We start from the raw sequence: 16,473 nt of genomic DNA on the forward strand, positions 1-16,473 counted from the left end.
GGCTGAGAACTGATGATGACCCCCGCGGAGCTTCGTCTGGCACCCCCAACGCCAGTGCCAGGGATGCCCTGGTAGCCAGCCTTGGAACTAGTTAGTCCTTAGAACCTCCAACATTCTTTCGGAGTGAGCAGCTGGATAAGAGAGACCCACTGTCTCCCTGTGCAGACCAATCTCTACACTGACTCTAAATAAACAAGGATGCACGTGCATACACACATGCACCCACGCACACATGGACAGACGGACACACACACACACACACACACACACTTTCCCCATCTTCTCAGAAAGGGAGATGTAACTGAGGAAGAGAGGGCAGGGCTGTGGACAGTCTGCTCTCTGTACCCTGCTGCTACTTACGTTCCTGTATGCTGCTCTCCTGGGCCATGTTTTCTTTGCTCTTGTAAAATGGAAACTTTCGAGAGAGGCGGAAACTCTTTTTACGTTTCGTTTTGATCGACTGTGAAAGAACATGAAGATGGAGGGGAAGGACAGAAGAAAAAAAAAACAGAACAATGGATTTTAAAGCATGCAAGAAAAACTAAAATGGAGACAATGGTGAGCTAAATAAAAGACCATCTCTCACAAATGGAATCTATGAGATTAAATGAAAGTTGATGTAAGAGGAAAATCATGTTTACAGGAAAATGTTGTAGGGATGTTAGAGGTTTCTACCTAATCCAGACTCACAGCATTCACTGGCACTTTCTAAAGGACAAAAGTCATTGGAGCCTCCTGGACACATGCCCTAAGGTGCCACTGATACACACAGAGTCATCTACTCCGTGTCTCTCTTCCCTCTAGCGCTCCAGAAGTTCTTTGGCCTGCAAAGCTCATAGAAGAAAAGGGGTGAATGACTGAGCCCTCATGCCTCACTGGTCTGAAGGGAGGTGGTCAGAGCTCTGAGGCCAGCCTTCCTCGCTGGGTAACAAGGCCAGGTTCTGCTCAGAGTCTCCACAGCTCTGACAGGGTCTGCGGCCAGGGAGATAACCACAAATGGCTTCAGGTACCCGGAACAAGTCAGCCTTTCCAGACAGTCCAAGTCCAACACATCTTCAAGAGCCAGTAACCCAGGGGGAAGGAGTACAGACTGGACACAGAGTTTCAGTGCCCTCTCTCTGCTTTCTGAAAAGCAGCCAGTGTTCTGATAGGACAGAGTCAGCCCCCTGAAAAAGAGATACTCTGTTGTGCTCCCCAGTTCTCTTAGCCAGCAGACAGACTCCAAGCTTCTTACTCCTCTTCACATATTGGCTGACTTCCTTGGGGATCCCCACTTACCCTGTTAGACTCAATCATCCCCGTCCTGGCATGGAACTTCACGGTTTTCAATCGAGCTCTTTCTTTCTTTTCCACCCTGTTTTGGAGTCAGAAAGGAGTCCTGTTACTCACCACCAGTGCATGGTCTCAGCAGCCACCTTTTGGCTCCCTGAGTCATAACTATGTCTTCAGCACCAACTCCACCGAAAAGGAATTGCTCTCAAGCAACTTATAGTCTAATAGATACAGAAGAAAACAATACCAGGAAGAGGGCAAGGAAGGCCTCAGGATCATGACCACTCACCTCTTCTTACTGGGGATCACACCGATTTGCTCGCTCTCTCCATGCGGTGTCACCAGTCTCGCCTGCCACCACTCATCATCAGACGCATTAATGACGTGCAGAATGTCACCATAAGAGAAGCTGAGCCCCTGGCTTGGCAGGCAGCTGTCCCGAGTTCGATCATAATCAAACAGGGCCCTGAAACACACAGGGAAAGATGAAGTCATCATCCTAACCCTAAATGCCAGGAGCCTGGCACTCTGGAAAGGAAGGCAGAGGAAGGCCAACCCAAAGAGTCAGCATGGACCCAGAAGCCTCAGAGCAGACCAGAGGGAATTCTCCAGGAGACTGTATCCTTCCTTCAGTCTTGATGTTACAGATATGTGCCTCTTCTCAAAGAAACATCCCACTTTCCCAAAAAGGGGAATAAGAGAAAATCTTTCATGAGTCCCAATGCCTGTAAGCTTCTATCGAGGTACAAGGTAGAGATCCGAAGTAGAACACTCAAGAGTCCTCCCCCACACCCACATCCCAGGGAAACAAGTTAGCTCTACCAAAGGGCTTCCTCAGTTTACAAACATATCTTCAAAAAGTAGTTGAAGGCAGGGCATAAAAATATGAACCACAGTCTCAAACAATGAATGGTAAATGCTGCAGAGACCCAAAAGAGAAGGACCCTGTGTGCTAGGACAACGAAAGAAAAAGCTAAGGCTGACATTCACCCACACAATAATAAAGTTGAAAGGATGCTTTAAAGAAGGCTCTGAGTTTAATCTCTCATCTTACATGGAGGGAGAGGGAGGTTCAGGGAGGAAGAGTAATGGGACCCAGATCACACATCTACCTAACCTAGGACAGTGGCCAGGTCCTCTGACCAGCCATGCAGAGTAGAGTGATAAAGGAGGTGGGAAAAGGCAGAAAGGGAACTATAACATACAGGCTTGAGAAAAAGGAGGGAGGGGCCCAGCTTGGCTGTAGCTGCGAGTCCTAGGAAAGGAGGTTGGAAATAAAGGTCTGGGGCAAATTTTGGAAGGCCCTGAATAGAGCAGTAGCCCCTGAAGATTTGAGAGTAGGGAGGCGACACATCAAAAGAGCCTTAGGAACATTTATCCACCCTCATATACAATGGGATGATCATGTGGAGTGGGATGGGGTGGATTTGAAGGCAAATTTAAAGCAAAACTACAAGCTCAAATCCTTCAGGATCCATCGCTGACTCTGGCTCTGGTGAAGCTGGCACTTCACACCAGAGCTCCCTGCTTCAGGGAAGAAACTCACCTGCATGAAAGTGTCTACTGTCCTCATCCACCGGATCTCTGCTCAGAGTCACTGTGAATGGGTGATTTCATCAAGAAGTTTGTGTTTTTCTACTTGCCATCGAGGCTCTCTTTTTTACATTCTCTGTTAACACCTTTGTACACACAGCTCAGTGCATTTCCCAGAACTAGTTCCAAGACTTAGGCTTCTACCTGCAGTTCAATGGTCTGTGGCTGGGCTGGAAGCTGCAGAGTAAAACCCACTATTTCCCCACATGCAGGCCCAAATGAAATACAGAAGGCAGTAAAAGTGTGCAGAGTAAAATTTCCACCTAATTTCCAAATTTCTTAAAACAGGAGTCTTAAGAAATCACTATCAAATTATTTGAAAATCCAAACACCCAAACTCTGAATAAAGCCCTTTATCTCCCTCAATTTATATACTCGAAGCAGTAAGGAGGGAGGCCGGGCCAGCAGATCAAGGAGACACTCTGCCCAAGAGGTTTTTTCCTGGCTCCGTGTCACAGGATCACATCTGAATGCATTTGCCCCGCATTTGAAACGGAGTTTCCTAAAGCAAGGAAGGCATTCTGTAGAATGTTCCTACAAAGACGTGCATGGTGAAGACCTTACTCAAAGTGACAATGAGAAACACTCAATGTCATTCTGGGCTTCAAAGATTAAAACAAATGTAGTAAGGAAAAGAACAGAATTAGATTAAGCACAGATTAGTTTGGGGAGGGAAGAAGGAAGATGTTAAAATGAATTAGGAGATTAGGATGAGGCTGTAAACACTGGAAGGGAGAGCTTACTGGTGATAATCCAGGGACAGATTCTAGCGCTTAGCAGAACCATGTCTGACCTTTGCCAACAGCAGTAAGAAGCTGCAGCACATATGATCAAGTTGATATAAACACGTCTTCTGGATGTCAGGAAGCCAATTATTGGTCATTTTTTTAAACATCTGAGATTGAAATGAAACTAACATGCTAGGTCACTTCCAAGAGGAATTTCATATCCCTTACTGTACTAAGACACATGTGCCATGAGCTAAGTAACGACGAGGTGAGCGTGGGTTGAAGTCACCGGGAAGTCGGCAGCGAACACCACACACCGGCAGCGGCGCCGTCTGCCTTGCCTTTACCCACAGGCACAGGGACCTTTTATGACTTTTCTTTCAAAAATACAAGTCAACATAAAAACAAACTGCTTTCAAATTTTTGTGCTGTCTCTTTTTCTTTTCTAACACATTTTGAAATCACAGCTTCTTCTTGCTATTTGATTACTTTTTATTTTTACATTTTAGACATTAGATACTGGTTTTCTTTATTTCTTTTTCTTTTTTTTTATTTATTTGAGAGATAGAGTGAGAAAGATCACAGAGGGAGAGGGGGAAACAGACTCCCCACAGAGCAGGGAGCCCAATGTGGAACTCGATCCCAGGACCTCGAGATCATGACCTGAGCCAACGGCAGATGCTTAACCCACTGACCCACCCAGGTGCTCCAAGATATTGGTTTTCAATAGCACTCACCTATCCTTTTGCCCCTGTCCTCCCAATTTAGTTATATCACATTTTGGGGGATAAACGATATTTAATTTTACATTATTATATAAGCAGTGTCCATAGATGACTACCATTCCTTTCCCATAAGGTTTTTCTATGGCTTCTTTCCTGCCAGAAATACTTTATTTTTTATCTGATTATTTTTCTACGTCCCTATTATTTTGTAGTTTGTCTAACCCAGAGGTCTATTTAGATTTATTTTTTCTTTAAAAAAAAAAAAACTTTGACAGAGAGACACAGTGAGAGAGGGAACACAAGCCAGGGGAGAGGGAGAGGGAGAAGGAAGCTTCCCGCCGAGCAGCGAGCCCAATGAAGGGCTCCATCCCAGGACCCTGGGATCATGACCCGAGCCAAAGGCAGATGCTTAACTGACTGAGCCACCCAGGGGTCCCAGATTCACTGTTTCTTTCTGTTACAGCCAAAATATTTGAAAGCAGTCTCCTTTGTAGAGCCAGAAAAGAGGAGAATAGGAAAAGGACTAATTTTTTTGGTATATGTTACTCTAGTATTTGAGATTTTATACTATTCCTATGCATTAAATTTAATTAAAAATTAAATTAATATAAGCTCATTATGGATTATTTGAAAAACATGAAGTCTAAAACCAGAAAAATCACATTTAATATAACTCAGAACAGTTCTTCATATTGTTGGGATATTATATAGCATTGTGTAATAAGTACACAGAAAACAGATTTCACTGAGATGGAGACATGGTGTATATGTACAATTTGGCAACCTGAGCTGTCACTTGAAATTATATCATTAATATTTCCCATATCATTGACTACTCATCAAAATTAATATTCCTAAAAGATGATACAATATCCTTAAGAATGCTTAAGGATATTCATTAATTAAACAAGTATTTTTGAGTATCTAATATGCTCAGGCATTCTTCTGGGTGTTTAAGGGGGATAAAAAAAAGGAAAGCAGTACCTGGCTTGAGTCATTTACTTCTGGTAAGGAACATGTTTGGCTCTAAGTTCCCCGGCAAACAAGGCCAAAAAAGGGCTGTTTCCCAATATAGAGTGGTCCCCAAGTTTATTTGGATTTTGTTTGATGGATTTGTGTGGATGAGGGACACTGAACAACCAAATAAAGCATGTTTTTAAACTATGATTTTGTTAAACACATAGCCACACATTTGAATTTGAAATGAAAGAAATAAATTTGAGATTCTGAACCATAACGTTGTTCTCAGTTGAGAATGTAAAATGAACGAACAAGAATTTCCTTTTCTATCAATCAGAACTACAAATGGAAAAAGAGCTTTGCAGGACATCAGAGCCTCAGAAGCCTCTAAGTTTCCTTCCAGCTCTAGCATTTCACGAGTTCAAGTCTTTCCTAGGTCTTCTCTGCCAGGTTAAACATACCCAATTCCCTCCTCAGTCCTGCCACTGTCATGATGGTGATTTCTTTTCCAAATCCACAATGTGGATTTTCTTTAAATCCATTTTCTCTCTTTGGCTGCCAAAATTTCATTTGACTACAAGCTAGAAAACATCCTCAGAGATGACAGAGAGCAGGCCCAGAGGTGCACAGGGCCTCATCTAGAGTTGTGTGGTGAGTGACTCTCACACTGGGGCTCTTAAATCTCAAAAATTTCATGAGGTCTAAGTCACAGTCACATTACAACCTCCCCCTAGAAAGCTAACTCCCACTTGGCTATGTCTTAAAAAATACCTTTCTCCCATTATTTAAACATTCACTTTGTCTACTTTGTGTGGGGCACTGTGTTTGATAGGTGGGAGACACAGAAGCAAGGTTAAATCTTGGCCTTGGAGTGTGCTGGCCCAGTGTGTGGTAGTGCGAGGCAGAAAGGCGAGATAAGCCAACGCCTAAAGGCATTCAGAGAGAGCATAGGTCACACCTAACTCGGGGAAGCTATGAGGGAGGGGTTGACTTTTGAACTGGGCCTCAGTGAAGGTTCAGGATTTCAAGAGAAACATGGGGAGACGCCCTTCTGGCTAGAAAGAACTGCGTAAGCAAAGGCTTGGAGGCAAGCAACCCAGGGTGTATCGTGGGGTCAGCAGCACCCATATTTGGCTGTAGTGTGAGGGGCTTGGTCTGCAGTCCAGCTAAGGAGTTTGGCATTCGCTTGGTAGGCCTTGTGAGACCGACTTCACAGCCTCGTCTTTTTTATCGTTACCAGCCTAAACTTTCATGTGGAAGGTACAATTAAAAGAGAACAAGGGGTGCCAGGCTGGCTCAAATGGTAGAGCACATGACTCTTCATCTCAGGGTTGTGAGTTCAAGCCCCACATTGGGCACAGGGTGAAAGAAAGGAAGAAAGGGAGGGAGAGAGAGAGAGAGAGGGAGGGAGAAAGAGTGAAAGAGAGGGAAGGAGGAAGAAGGAAGGAAGAAATTAAAAGAGAACAGGCTGAATAGTAAACTGAAACCACCTTTCAAATGATGTATATTTCATGTAATCAAAAAATGTATGTAAATTAGACCTTAATGAATTTGAGGGGCACCCGGGTGGCACAGTTAGTTAAGTGTCCAACTCTCGATTTCGGCTCAAGTCATGATCTCAGGGTCGTGAGATCAAGCCCCACTTGGGCTCCGTGCCCAGTGTGGAATCTGCTTCAGTTTCTCTCTCCCCTCTGCCCCACACCACCCCATCTCTCTCTCTCTCAAATAAATAAGTAAAACAGTCTTTAATATTTTTTTAAAAACTTTAACTTTGAAAAAGTATCGAGATCTTTAAGAAGCATGCTAAACTGTGGCCATCTAGCAGTGACGATCTCTCTTAGGAACAGCCTGGAACCTAAAAGTGACAGGGACTGGCTCCTTGCTACAAATGCCTCAAGCTGGAACTGGTAAGAGGATGAAGGAGCACCTTTCTCCACAACATGGATATATCCTCCTATCCACCTTTTATCCTTAGGGCAAGCACTAGAGAAAATCAAGGCAGATACCATACCACCCCCCCTTTTTTTAAATTTTATTTTTTCAGTGTTCCAAGATTGATTGTTTATGCACAACACCCAGTGCTCCATGCAATCCGTGCCCTCCTTAATACCTACCACCAGGCTCACCCATACCCCACCCCCTCCCCTCTAAAACCCTCAATTTGTTTCTCAGAGTCCACAGTGTCTCATGCTTCGTCTCCCCCTCCGATTTTCCCCAATTTACTTTTCCTTTCCTTCCCCTAATGTCCTCCATGTTATTCATTATGCTCCACAAGTAAGTGAAACCATATGATAAATTGACTTTCTCTGTTTGACTTATTTCACTCAGCATAATCTCCTCCAGTCCAGTCCATGTTGATACAAAAGTTGGGTATTCATCCTTTCTGATGGAGGCATAATATTCCATTGTATACATGGTCCATTCATCTGTTGAAGGGCATCTTGGCTCTTTCCACAGTTTGGCTATTGTGGGCATACCATCCCTTTTAAATCCCTTTTAAACCAAACCACTGTCCTGAAATTGAAATCCTATACATGGAAGGCCCAGATGATACAGCAACAAAACTTTTCAACCTCTGACTTAAAAAAGTGAGCAGAAAAAAAGAAAGCCAATACCTGTCTCCAAACACCTGAAACCACATTGAACTGCTCTGGTACCTTGGTCCCACCCCATGTATGTGAGTTTATTGACAAGAAAGTGTGTTGGGAAACTAGAAGCCTCAGAAACCCCTCATTCTTTCTGCATCTAGATAAAAAGAACTTCATGAAAGCCTCTGAGTTGACAACTGGTCAGTTCAGAGGGAAACACTATGTCAGGAGAGAACAAAGCTATGGAAATATTACCATCTACAGCCTAAGATCACAGTAAGTGGTCTACATAAAAGATTATTCTTCAACCCTGAATATGTTCCTCCTTGGTTATGGCCACGTGCCTCTGTGAAGCAAGGGAAAGCCAGATCTTGGGTTTTCCTGCAAATTCTTAAACATTACGGCCAGGCCAGAAAAACACCAACCTCTCTTGAAGCAGGACAAAGACTGGCCCAGAGGAAATGTGGCATGTAAAAACAAAGTGAAAGCGGGCAACGAAGCCGCCTTCCGGAGCCAAGTCACACCAGCAGGAAAAGCAGATGCTCACTTCCCAGGGTCTGCAGGTTGGGGTTCCTGAGCTAGGCTTCAGCATGGCAGCTTAAAATGCCACTGCCTATCTTCCCAAGGAAAAAGCACTGCCAAAGGTCTTGAAAGATATGTTGTGTAAGTGGTGACCTTTCAAACAGTATCCCCTAAGAGCTGCATGCACCTGCCCACATAATACACGTGCCCTAGGGGACTTTGCCTAATCTTCCCTTCAGCTGGGATCTCACTGCCCCACAGGAATGCAGGAAGATAATCAGCTCCAAGTAAACAGATTACCAGGCCAAAGTCTCTGCAGTTCAGATCCTAAATTGTGCAGTTTGGGTCTAAAAGATCCAGAGAAATCAGAAGCACCTGGCACAGCCACCTCAGTGTCTTGGTGAACAGGAATGCAAAGAAAATGACTACTACCAAGGAAAATGGTCAGGCAGGTTTCTCCAAGCAAAATAAACAAGAGCACTTCAGCCTCAAAGACCAGTGGCTGCTCCTGCTGTGCTCACCTAGTAGCTCGCCTACCCCTCTGCCCCCCTCTGCCCCCCTCTGCCCGTGGTGGCTCTGTATGGCCTGGGGAGGTGGGGGTGGGGGGGCTCTGTCGGTCCCCTCTCACCTGCATCAGCTCCCCTGAGTCCCACCCTTCTCTGTGACCCTGCTCACTCCAAATTCCTTTCTTCCAAATTCATACTATGTATACTATGAATACATACTAGTATGTATTCATACTAAAGCAATGGCCTTTCTTAATGTTTTCAATTTAAGGTTATTTAACTCTTGCAGTCTTAAAATCTTTTCATAGTATATCATCAAAGGGAATCCCTTTGCAGACCAAGGCAGTGTCTAATGCTCATGAATGGTGGAGGAGATCAGGCTAGGAGAGTGGGGCACAAAACACCCTCCCAGATACTCTCCAGGTGCTGTGCCTTTCCCTCCCATGCCAGCTGGCATATAAGACACTGCTTTCTTCCTCTGGACAGTGCTATAGGCTGAATGGTTGTGTTCCACCAAAGCTCATACCTTGAGGCCCTAACCTTCCAGGTGATGATATTTGGAGATGGACTGGGAGGTAATCAGGTTCACATAACATCTTGAGAAAGATAGTTCCCCTACGAGAAGAGGCAGAAACAAGGAGAATCTTTCTCTCTCCCTCTCTCTCTCTCTCTCTCCTTGCATGTACCCAGGAAAGGTCAGGTGAGGACATAGCAAGAAGGTGGCCATCTACAAGCCAGGAAAGTTGCACGAGCAACACGCTCACCAGAACCTGAATCTACTGGACTTCCAAGTGTCCAAAACTGTGAGAAATAAACATCTGTTGTTTAAGCCACCCAGTCTATGGTACTTTGTTACAGCAGCCTGAGCTTCAGAATGTTCCAGATAAAAGGCACATATTATTTGAAAATTGAGCAGCCCCTCTCTTGGCTCGTCCATGTGAAGCATGCACTGAGAGTCATAAAGCAACAGTCACTCATCAGCTCTTGACCTTACTGAAAGAGCTAAAATTGCTAGCAGCTTCCGCAAAGCAACCTAAAAGCCCAAACTTGAGTACTCAGGTTGATACAAGATGGGTCATCTCAAGAGGCACAAGTGCCCCTGATAGCAAGTCAGGTCTTTGTGGCTCTGTGCAGAAGGGAACATGGAGAACAAGGAAGGGCACTGTTGTCTTTAGTCTACTTCAAAGTCTCAGGCCTTTAAGGTCAGTTATGACGTTAGACGGGCAGTCAAGGACCAACTGCCCCGCAGTGTATGAACATTTGGGGTCACAACACCTGTTGGGTCAGCTGAGGGGATTATAACCAGGGGTCCAGGAATGCTCTTTGGAGAATGTGCTCTAGCAACAGGCAGTTCAAGAACCACTGACATAGGATAAATCTGCCCCACCCTCTGGTAGCCCGGAACACACAGAAATTGCTATTGCTTTTTAAGATGTATATTATTATCACCCCCAAATTCTGTCAGACAGTGAAGCCTGCCAGAATCACCTCACTGGCATTTTAATCCACTACTGAAACTCATTAATGAACAAGACAAAGTCAGGCTCTCCTAAGCACCATGCTGGGCTATAAGCACAGGACAGTTGCACAATTAATGTCTGCTTAATGATGAGACGGAGCCCTTTCTGGCCCTCTTTGATGATCAAGCCAAACTTTTTTTATTAAGATTTTATTTACTTTTTTGACAGAGAGAAACACAGTAAGAGAGGGAATACAAGGAGGGGGAGTGGCAGAGGGAGAAGCAGGGAAGCCCCCACGCGGGGCTTGATCCCAGGACTCTTGGATCCTGACCTGAGCTGAAGGCAGACCCTAACCAACTGAGTCACCTAGGTGCCCCCAAGCCAATATTTCTGACACAGTTTCTGGAATGGAGACTAGAGATGCCCCATCATGATTTCCTTCCTCAAGTGGGAAGCAGACCGGAATGGTAGATGGCCAGCTGGGAGGCCAGGACTCCCCAAAGGTCTGCCTGATGTTGTCCTGTGGCTGTGAAGAATGTACCCAGCAGCCTGACCAGAAGAGACTTGTAAACGTTCATTCTACAAATATACTCTCAGGCCTCTTGGCAGCCTTTGGAGAACAAGGTCATTCGTTCATTCATTCAAGAAACAGACGAAAAAAAAAGAACAAACAAGTTTAGAACTTGGAGGGTCCGTGGAACTCTCACCTTTTCGTAGTGTCTTTTCGTACTCCCTTCACATCAGAATGACCTGAGTTAAACACCCCAACCACCCTGGTCCTGAGCAAGAGGCTCAAGAGAGGCCTACTTCTGTAAACTTTTCCAGTGTGGAGGGCAAATTCACTAGCAGAGCAAAAGCCGTAGTGTGGCCAGAAAGATGGGCTCCACTCATCCTACGTATTGAAGGATCTACACCATTGAAGAGATGAGGCTACTGTGGTGAAGGCTGGGGAAGGCCTTTCCATTAAGTCACTAGTGATCTTAAAACCAAATCACATTCTCCAAACACTGCAATCTTTCCTTCTTTCCTGTTCCTGGCTCCCCTGCTCTGTAAACCCCATCTCCTCTCTCCTGTTAGTACAGCTGCAGCTCCCTAGGGCTCCAACTGCTACAGGCTCCGTGACACTATCAGAGAGTGCTGCTTGCTTGGCAACCCATGCACACCAGAGAATAACAGACACTTGGGAGAAGGGAAGGGAGAAGAAACATATCATAGGGGAAACAACAGCTAAAAGAATCAGAAGTGAAACCCCAACCGAAAAGGTCTCTTTTCATTCAAACCACCTGCTGCATAGTGTCTTCTGTACAGCTGGCAAGCTGCCGAAGGGCAGGACCCACATCCGCTGCTCCTTGAATCTACCTCCACCACCATGCCCCGAGTCTCCGCCCTGTGCTTTCCTGATTTCCACATAATCGGAGCTACCCTAAGTGTCATGTTAGGTTGTTCAAGGGAAACAGAAATAAATAGCTACTGTGACAAACAACTGGTTATTCCTGAGTGTTCTGATTGCTTGTTAAAAAAAAAAAAAAGAATACATTTCCCCAAACCCACTGACTCCAAAGTGATAAAAGAGGATCCTGGGGGGCGCCTGGGTGGCTCAGTGGGTTAAAGCCTCTGCCTTCAGCTCAGGCCATGATCCCAGAGTCCTGGGATCGAGCCCCGCATCGGGCTCTCTGCTCAGCAAGGAGCCTGCTTCCACCTCCCTCTCTCTCTGCTTGCCTCTCTGCCTCCTTGTGATCTCTGCCTGTCAAGTAAATAAATAAATAAATAAATCTTTAAAAAAGAACAAAAAAGAGGATCCTGGGGATCTGTATTTTTCCTAGTATGCCGGCTGATTCCTATCAGCAAGTTTGGGAAATGCTGAAAGACCCACGCTCCATGGGTCAGAACAACCAGGTTGAAATTCCAATTTTGGAACTTCTTGGCTGTCTAACTAGAGTCTCTGTTTTCTCATCTGTAAAATGAGAATAATGTCTACTTTGCAGCATTATTTAAAGGACTTTAACCGGGGCACCTGGGTGGCTCAGTGGGTTAAAGCCTCTGCCTTCAGCTCAGGTCATGATCCCAGGGTCCTGGGATTGAGCCCCGCATCAGGCTCTCTGCTCAGTGGGGAGCCCGCTTCCCCCTCTGTCTCTGCCTGCCTCTGCCTACTTGTGATCTCTGTCAAATAAATAAATAAAATCTTTAAAAAAGGCTATAAAGAAAATAAAGGACTTTAACCACAATTTAAAGAGGGTCACAAAGCCCCTAATACATAGATGTTCCCTGTTTGTTTCCCTTTATCCCGAAGACCTCAAAGAACTACTGAAAACTTCTGATTAGATTATGTCCAGATTGTTGCTTTAGCTTCAAGCCCCTTTTAAAACATCGAGGCAAATGGCAAATGGGTGCCCGGCCTCTCCTGAAACACCTCCAGTAACAGAAGATCAAATTTACTACCTCCGGAAGCAGTCCATTCCATTTTCAGACAGTCTTAATCATCAGCTCTTTTTTTCCTTCTGTGGAGCTCAGATCTGCCTTGGGTGACAGAACAAATCTAATCCCTTTTCCACATGATAGGGTGATGCAATTAACTTCGATAAGGAAACTGAGGAGCAGCAGGTGTGGGGGGGTTCAATTTTGAACACACTGCTTGTTTGAGGCACTGGGAGTGCAGCTTCATGCACATGTTCAGCAAGTAGTTGATATGCGGGTCTGGGGTTCACTAAAGAGATCAGGGATGTCATTTATACAACAGGATCGCCATCTGTGAAAATAAATGACACTGCTATTTGGGGGGGCGGAGCTAATGAAAGGTATCGAGGAATAGTTAGCAAGGTAGGAAGAGAGCCTTTAAGGAAGCAAGCAGGGAATTCATGGGAACAAATGTGGTGAAGAGGTCAGACCAATGGCAGAGAACCAGTGAACCAGTCATTGAATTTGATGACTAAGAGGTCACTGTGGGTCCCTGACAGAGTTGGGCTTCTGGTCCTCCAGAGTCTTCCGGAGTTGCTTGGAAACATACCACCATGCTGAAAAGCAGACACATACTTCCTTTCCTACTGAAAGAGAGGTGATTTGAAGACATAGCTGGAGCAAGTACAGATGACTCTACATTTCCCAACCTGGATTTAAGACAGGCTTCTCCAAATAGGGCTCCCAGGCTCCTATCTTTTGGTGAAATGCTGCCTAGTACAATCCGTCCTGGATATGAACCACAGTATAGAGCTTTCTTCTCCTGTGTTTAATACTGCGTTTGCCCAACTTACTGACTGCTGATTTTGCACACATTACATTAACATCTCAGGGAACTAGGGTTTCCTGGCACATAATTTGGCACATGTGGTGAACAGAAGAGAGACAATAGTTTAAGGGACTGTTGGTATCAAGGGAAGTTTTTTCTCTCTTCTTTTAAGAAGGAAGAAACTTGAATATGTTTACATGCTAACGAAAAGGAACCGAGTGCAGAATGAAAGAACACCAAACAGGCACGAAAGGAACAGAGCAAGCCAGGCTCTGGTAGGGGGGTTAGCTTAGCAAAAGACCTCAGCTCACTGCTTTAGCCCCATAAAACACTTCCCTTGACTAAGTCTAGTGATCACAAATGTTTGTTATTTGAAAGCGTACTTATTTTCCTCAGAGGACACCAAAGTTATCTAGATAAGGTTAAGAGCACATTATATAAACCATATAAACTGATTTACTAGAAACAGAGCACAGTGTTCACCCTCCTCCCCAGAGTCAGACGCAATGTATCCCATTCCCCAGGGCCAAGGTAGAGGGTGTTCCAGGTCTTCTAGGTCTTCGAGGTCAGGAGCTAATGCCCCACTTCCCCTACCCAGGCAGGGAGAGCTCTAGCACAGGATAGGTGGAGAGAGGAAATCTAAAAATAAAGCTCTCCGAAGAAACTGTCTTGCCTAAAGAGCAGCTTCCCACGCACCCTGGAGTGCCACATCTGCGGGGGCTGGCAGCATGGGAACGGAACAATCCTGACCAAGTCACTTAAGTATTACCCTTTTGCTGGGGGCAATAGCACATTCCTGCTTCCCCCATCAGTGGCCTGGTGTCTAGGCTACAGAGCCAGAGCAAGGCCATAGTGATGGAAAACAGGAAACTGAAAAGATCACCAGTGACTAGTACAGCCTTCCTCTAGCTCTCCTCCCTTCATAGCAGTAGATGAGCAGGGCAGAAGTTAAGAAAGCTGCTATCAGGGGTGCCTGGGTGGCTCAGTGGTTTGAGCCTCTGCCTTTGGCTTGGGTCATGATCTCAGGGTCCTGGGATCGAGTCCCACATCAGGCTTCCTGCTCCGTAGGGAGCCTTCTTGTCCCTCTCTCTCTCTGCTACTTGTGACCTGTCTGTCAAATAAATAAATAAAATCTTTAAAAAAAAGAAAAGAAAAGAAAGACAGCTTTTGAACAAAGAGTCAAGCTGAGTGTTCATTTTTTTAAAAAAAAGAACCATGAAGGGTTCTAGTGGGCTTCCTGGGCTCGGTTCCCTGTAGTTGGGCCAGGGACTACCCACTGAGGGAAAAGAAAATCAAGCACTGGGAGCCCAGCTGCACTTAGCATGTATGCTCACTGGCTATCCTCAAGTCCAACCACCAAGACAGAGCAGCTGTCCCACTGCCAGGCAGTTAGCAAATGTAGCCTTCCCTCCTAACCCCCCAGCAGTCATCAGAGGCCACTAGAGAAAGTCCAACCCAAGAGTGTAACACCTCTGGCTCAGGGGAGTAATTCCAGCACCTCTTACTCCAAGAATTTTAACCTTGGAGAGATACAGTGTATGTGCACCACACTGGAGTTTCGCCAAGAAGCTAGGGCAGGAAGAAAACTACCCCTACTTCTACAAGGAGGCCAGAGTGTTCACTTAGCAGTCCAACTCCCCAAGAGGTTTGTACTTTGACCTGCCAAAGTATTAAAATGTGCTTCAGGGGTCAAAAGCTCAACCTTGCTCAGTATCTCAGAATAGCTTTCAACAGCAAGACAGTCAATGCTATAAATCCATTCCCTCCACCCACCCTTCCTGGGGCCCATACATCATCCCATCCCAAGTTCCATGATTCAGATACAGCAGACCTGCACAGCAGGGAGGAAAAAAACACCGTTTTAAAAAAAATCCCAGAAACAGTAACCTGTCAGTTCTTTGGTCTCTTCCAAGAGACCCTGTACCAGAACGCAGTGATAGTTGATAAGCTCGGATACAAATGCTGATGCCTACTATGCATATGTGGAGGGGGGGAATGCCAAGTTTTCTCCTCAAATCACAGATTGCAGGCAAAGTACTCTGAACATCTGAGTGCTGTTTGAATGCTGACTAGCAACAATCACCCAGCAGTCTTTTACAATTAGAGCAAACTGAAATTTTCTCGTACTGAGTCATTCATGAGCAAAGAGGAAGAAGCCAGCTCACTCACAGAAAGGAGAGCCACTGACCATAAAGTACCCAACCTGAGCATTCAGTACTGGGAGCGCACACTCCCTAGCCCTCTAGTTCAACAGGAAGAGCTGGGTCGGCATAGAGCTCTCCTCACCCGGCTTGAGGCCTGCCGCTCAGAAGTGTGACTTACCTGACATATAAAGACCTCTTCTCACTTGTTCGGAGGGACCCAGACCCAGAGCTCATGCTGCTGTTCATCATTTGTTCTCGCAAGTCATGTATCTTCGATTCAAAGCGACTGTACTCTGTCAGGGAGACAAGGGAACAGACAGGAGAAGAATGAACCCAAGGAGCTGCACCAAGCCTGCGTGCCAGTGGCTGAAGAGCCAGAAGACAGAAGCAGCCAGAGGCAGCAGAGTCAATCTTTGCTTTGATAAGCAGAGTCCCTCCTCCAAGCAGAGACAGACAGACGTCTTTCCACTCATAGACCAAGAGAAGGAAGAAACACACCTGAAAAAGGAGTAACATTTGGACATATCAAATGGAAAAAAGCTTTTTATCTGCCTTGAAATCTCACTGATCCTTAAAAGAAACAACTGGAAAGAGGTTCCAGCTCAGCCTTCATAAATCTTTAGAGCAGGCACTAAGGCCCAAGGAGAGCAGATGGGGAAGGACTTTCCCAAAAAAGTGGATTGCAGAGAACAGATGGCCCTGAGACACTGGGCGGAGGGGCTGGAAAGGACCTGAGGCCATTATATCATGGT

The 16,473-nt window shown here is 45.5% G+C and overlaps 1 protein-coding gene across 5 annotated transcripts in view; it reads right to left on the reverse strand.

The window, feature by feature from the left end:
• The window catches only part of DLG3 (discs large MAGUK scaffold protein 3), a 54,767-nt gene that overhangs the window by 11,041 nt on the left and 27,253 nt on the right, over nt 1–16,473 (reverse strand). For 3 of the 5 annotated variants that reach the window (XM_044234388.1, XM_044234391.1, XM_044234393.1), the window contains 4 exons: nt 15,900–16,014; nt 1,562–1,738; nt 1,279–1,354; nt 361–460 (listed from right to left, as the gene is read on the reverse strand). In XM_044234388.1, the coding sequence (XP_044090323.1) occupies nt 361–460; nt 1,279–1,354; nt 1,562–1,738; nt 15,900–16,014 (468 nt within the window). The remainder of the gene's footprint in view (nt 1–360; nt 461–1,278; nt 1,355–1,561; nt 1,739–15,899; nt 16,015–16,473) is intronic. The other 2 variants (XM_044234389.1, XM_044234390.1) reach the window with 1 other exon arrangement.

Source organism: Neovison vison, chromosome X, assembly GCF_020171115.1.
Source record: "Neovison vison isolate M4711 chromosome X, ASM_NN_V1, whole genome shotgun sequence".
NCBI lineage: Eukaryota > Metazoa > Chordata > Mammalia > Carnivora > Mustelidae > Neogale > Neogale vison.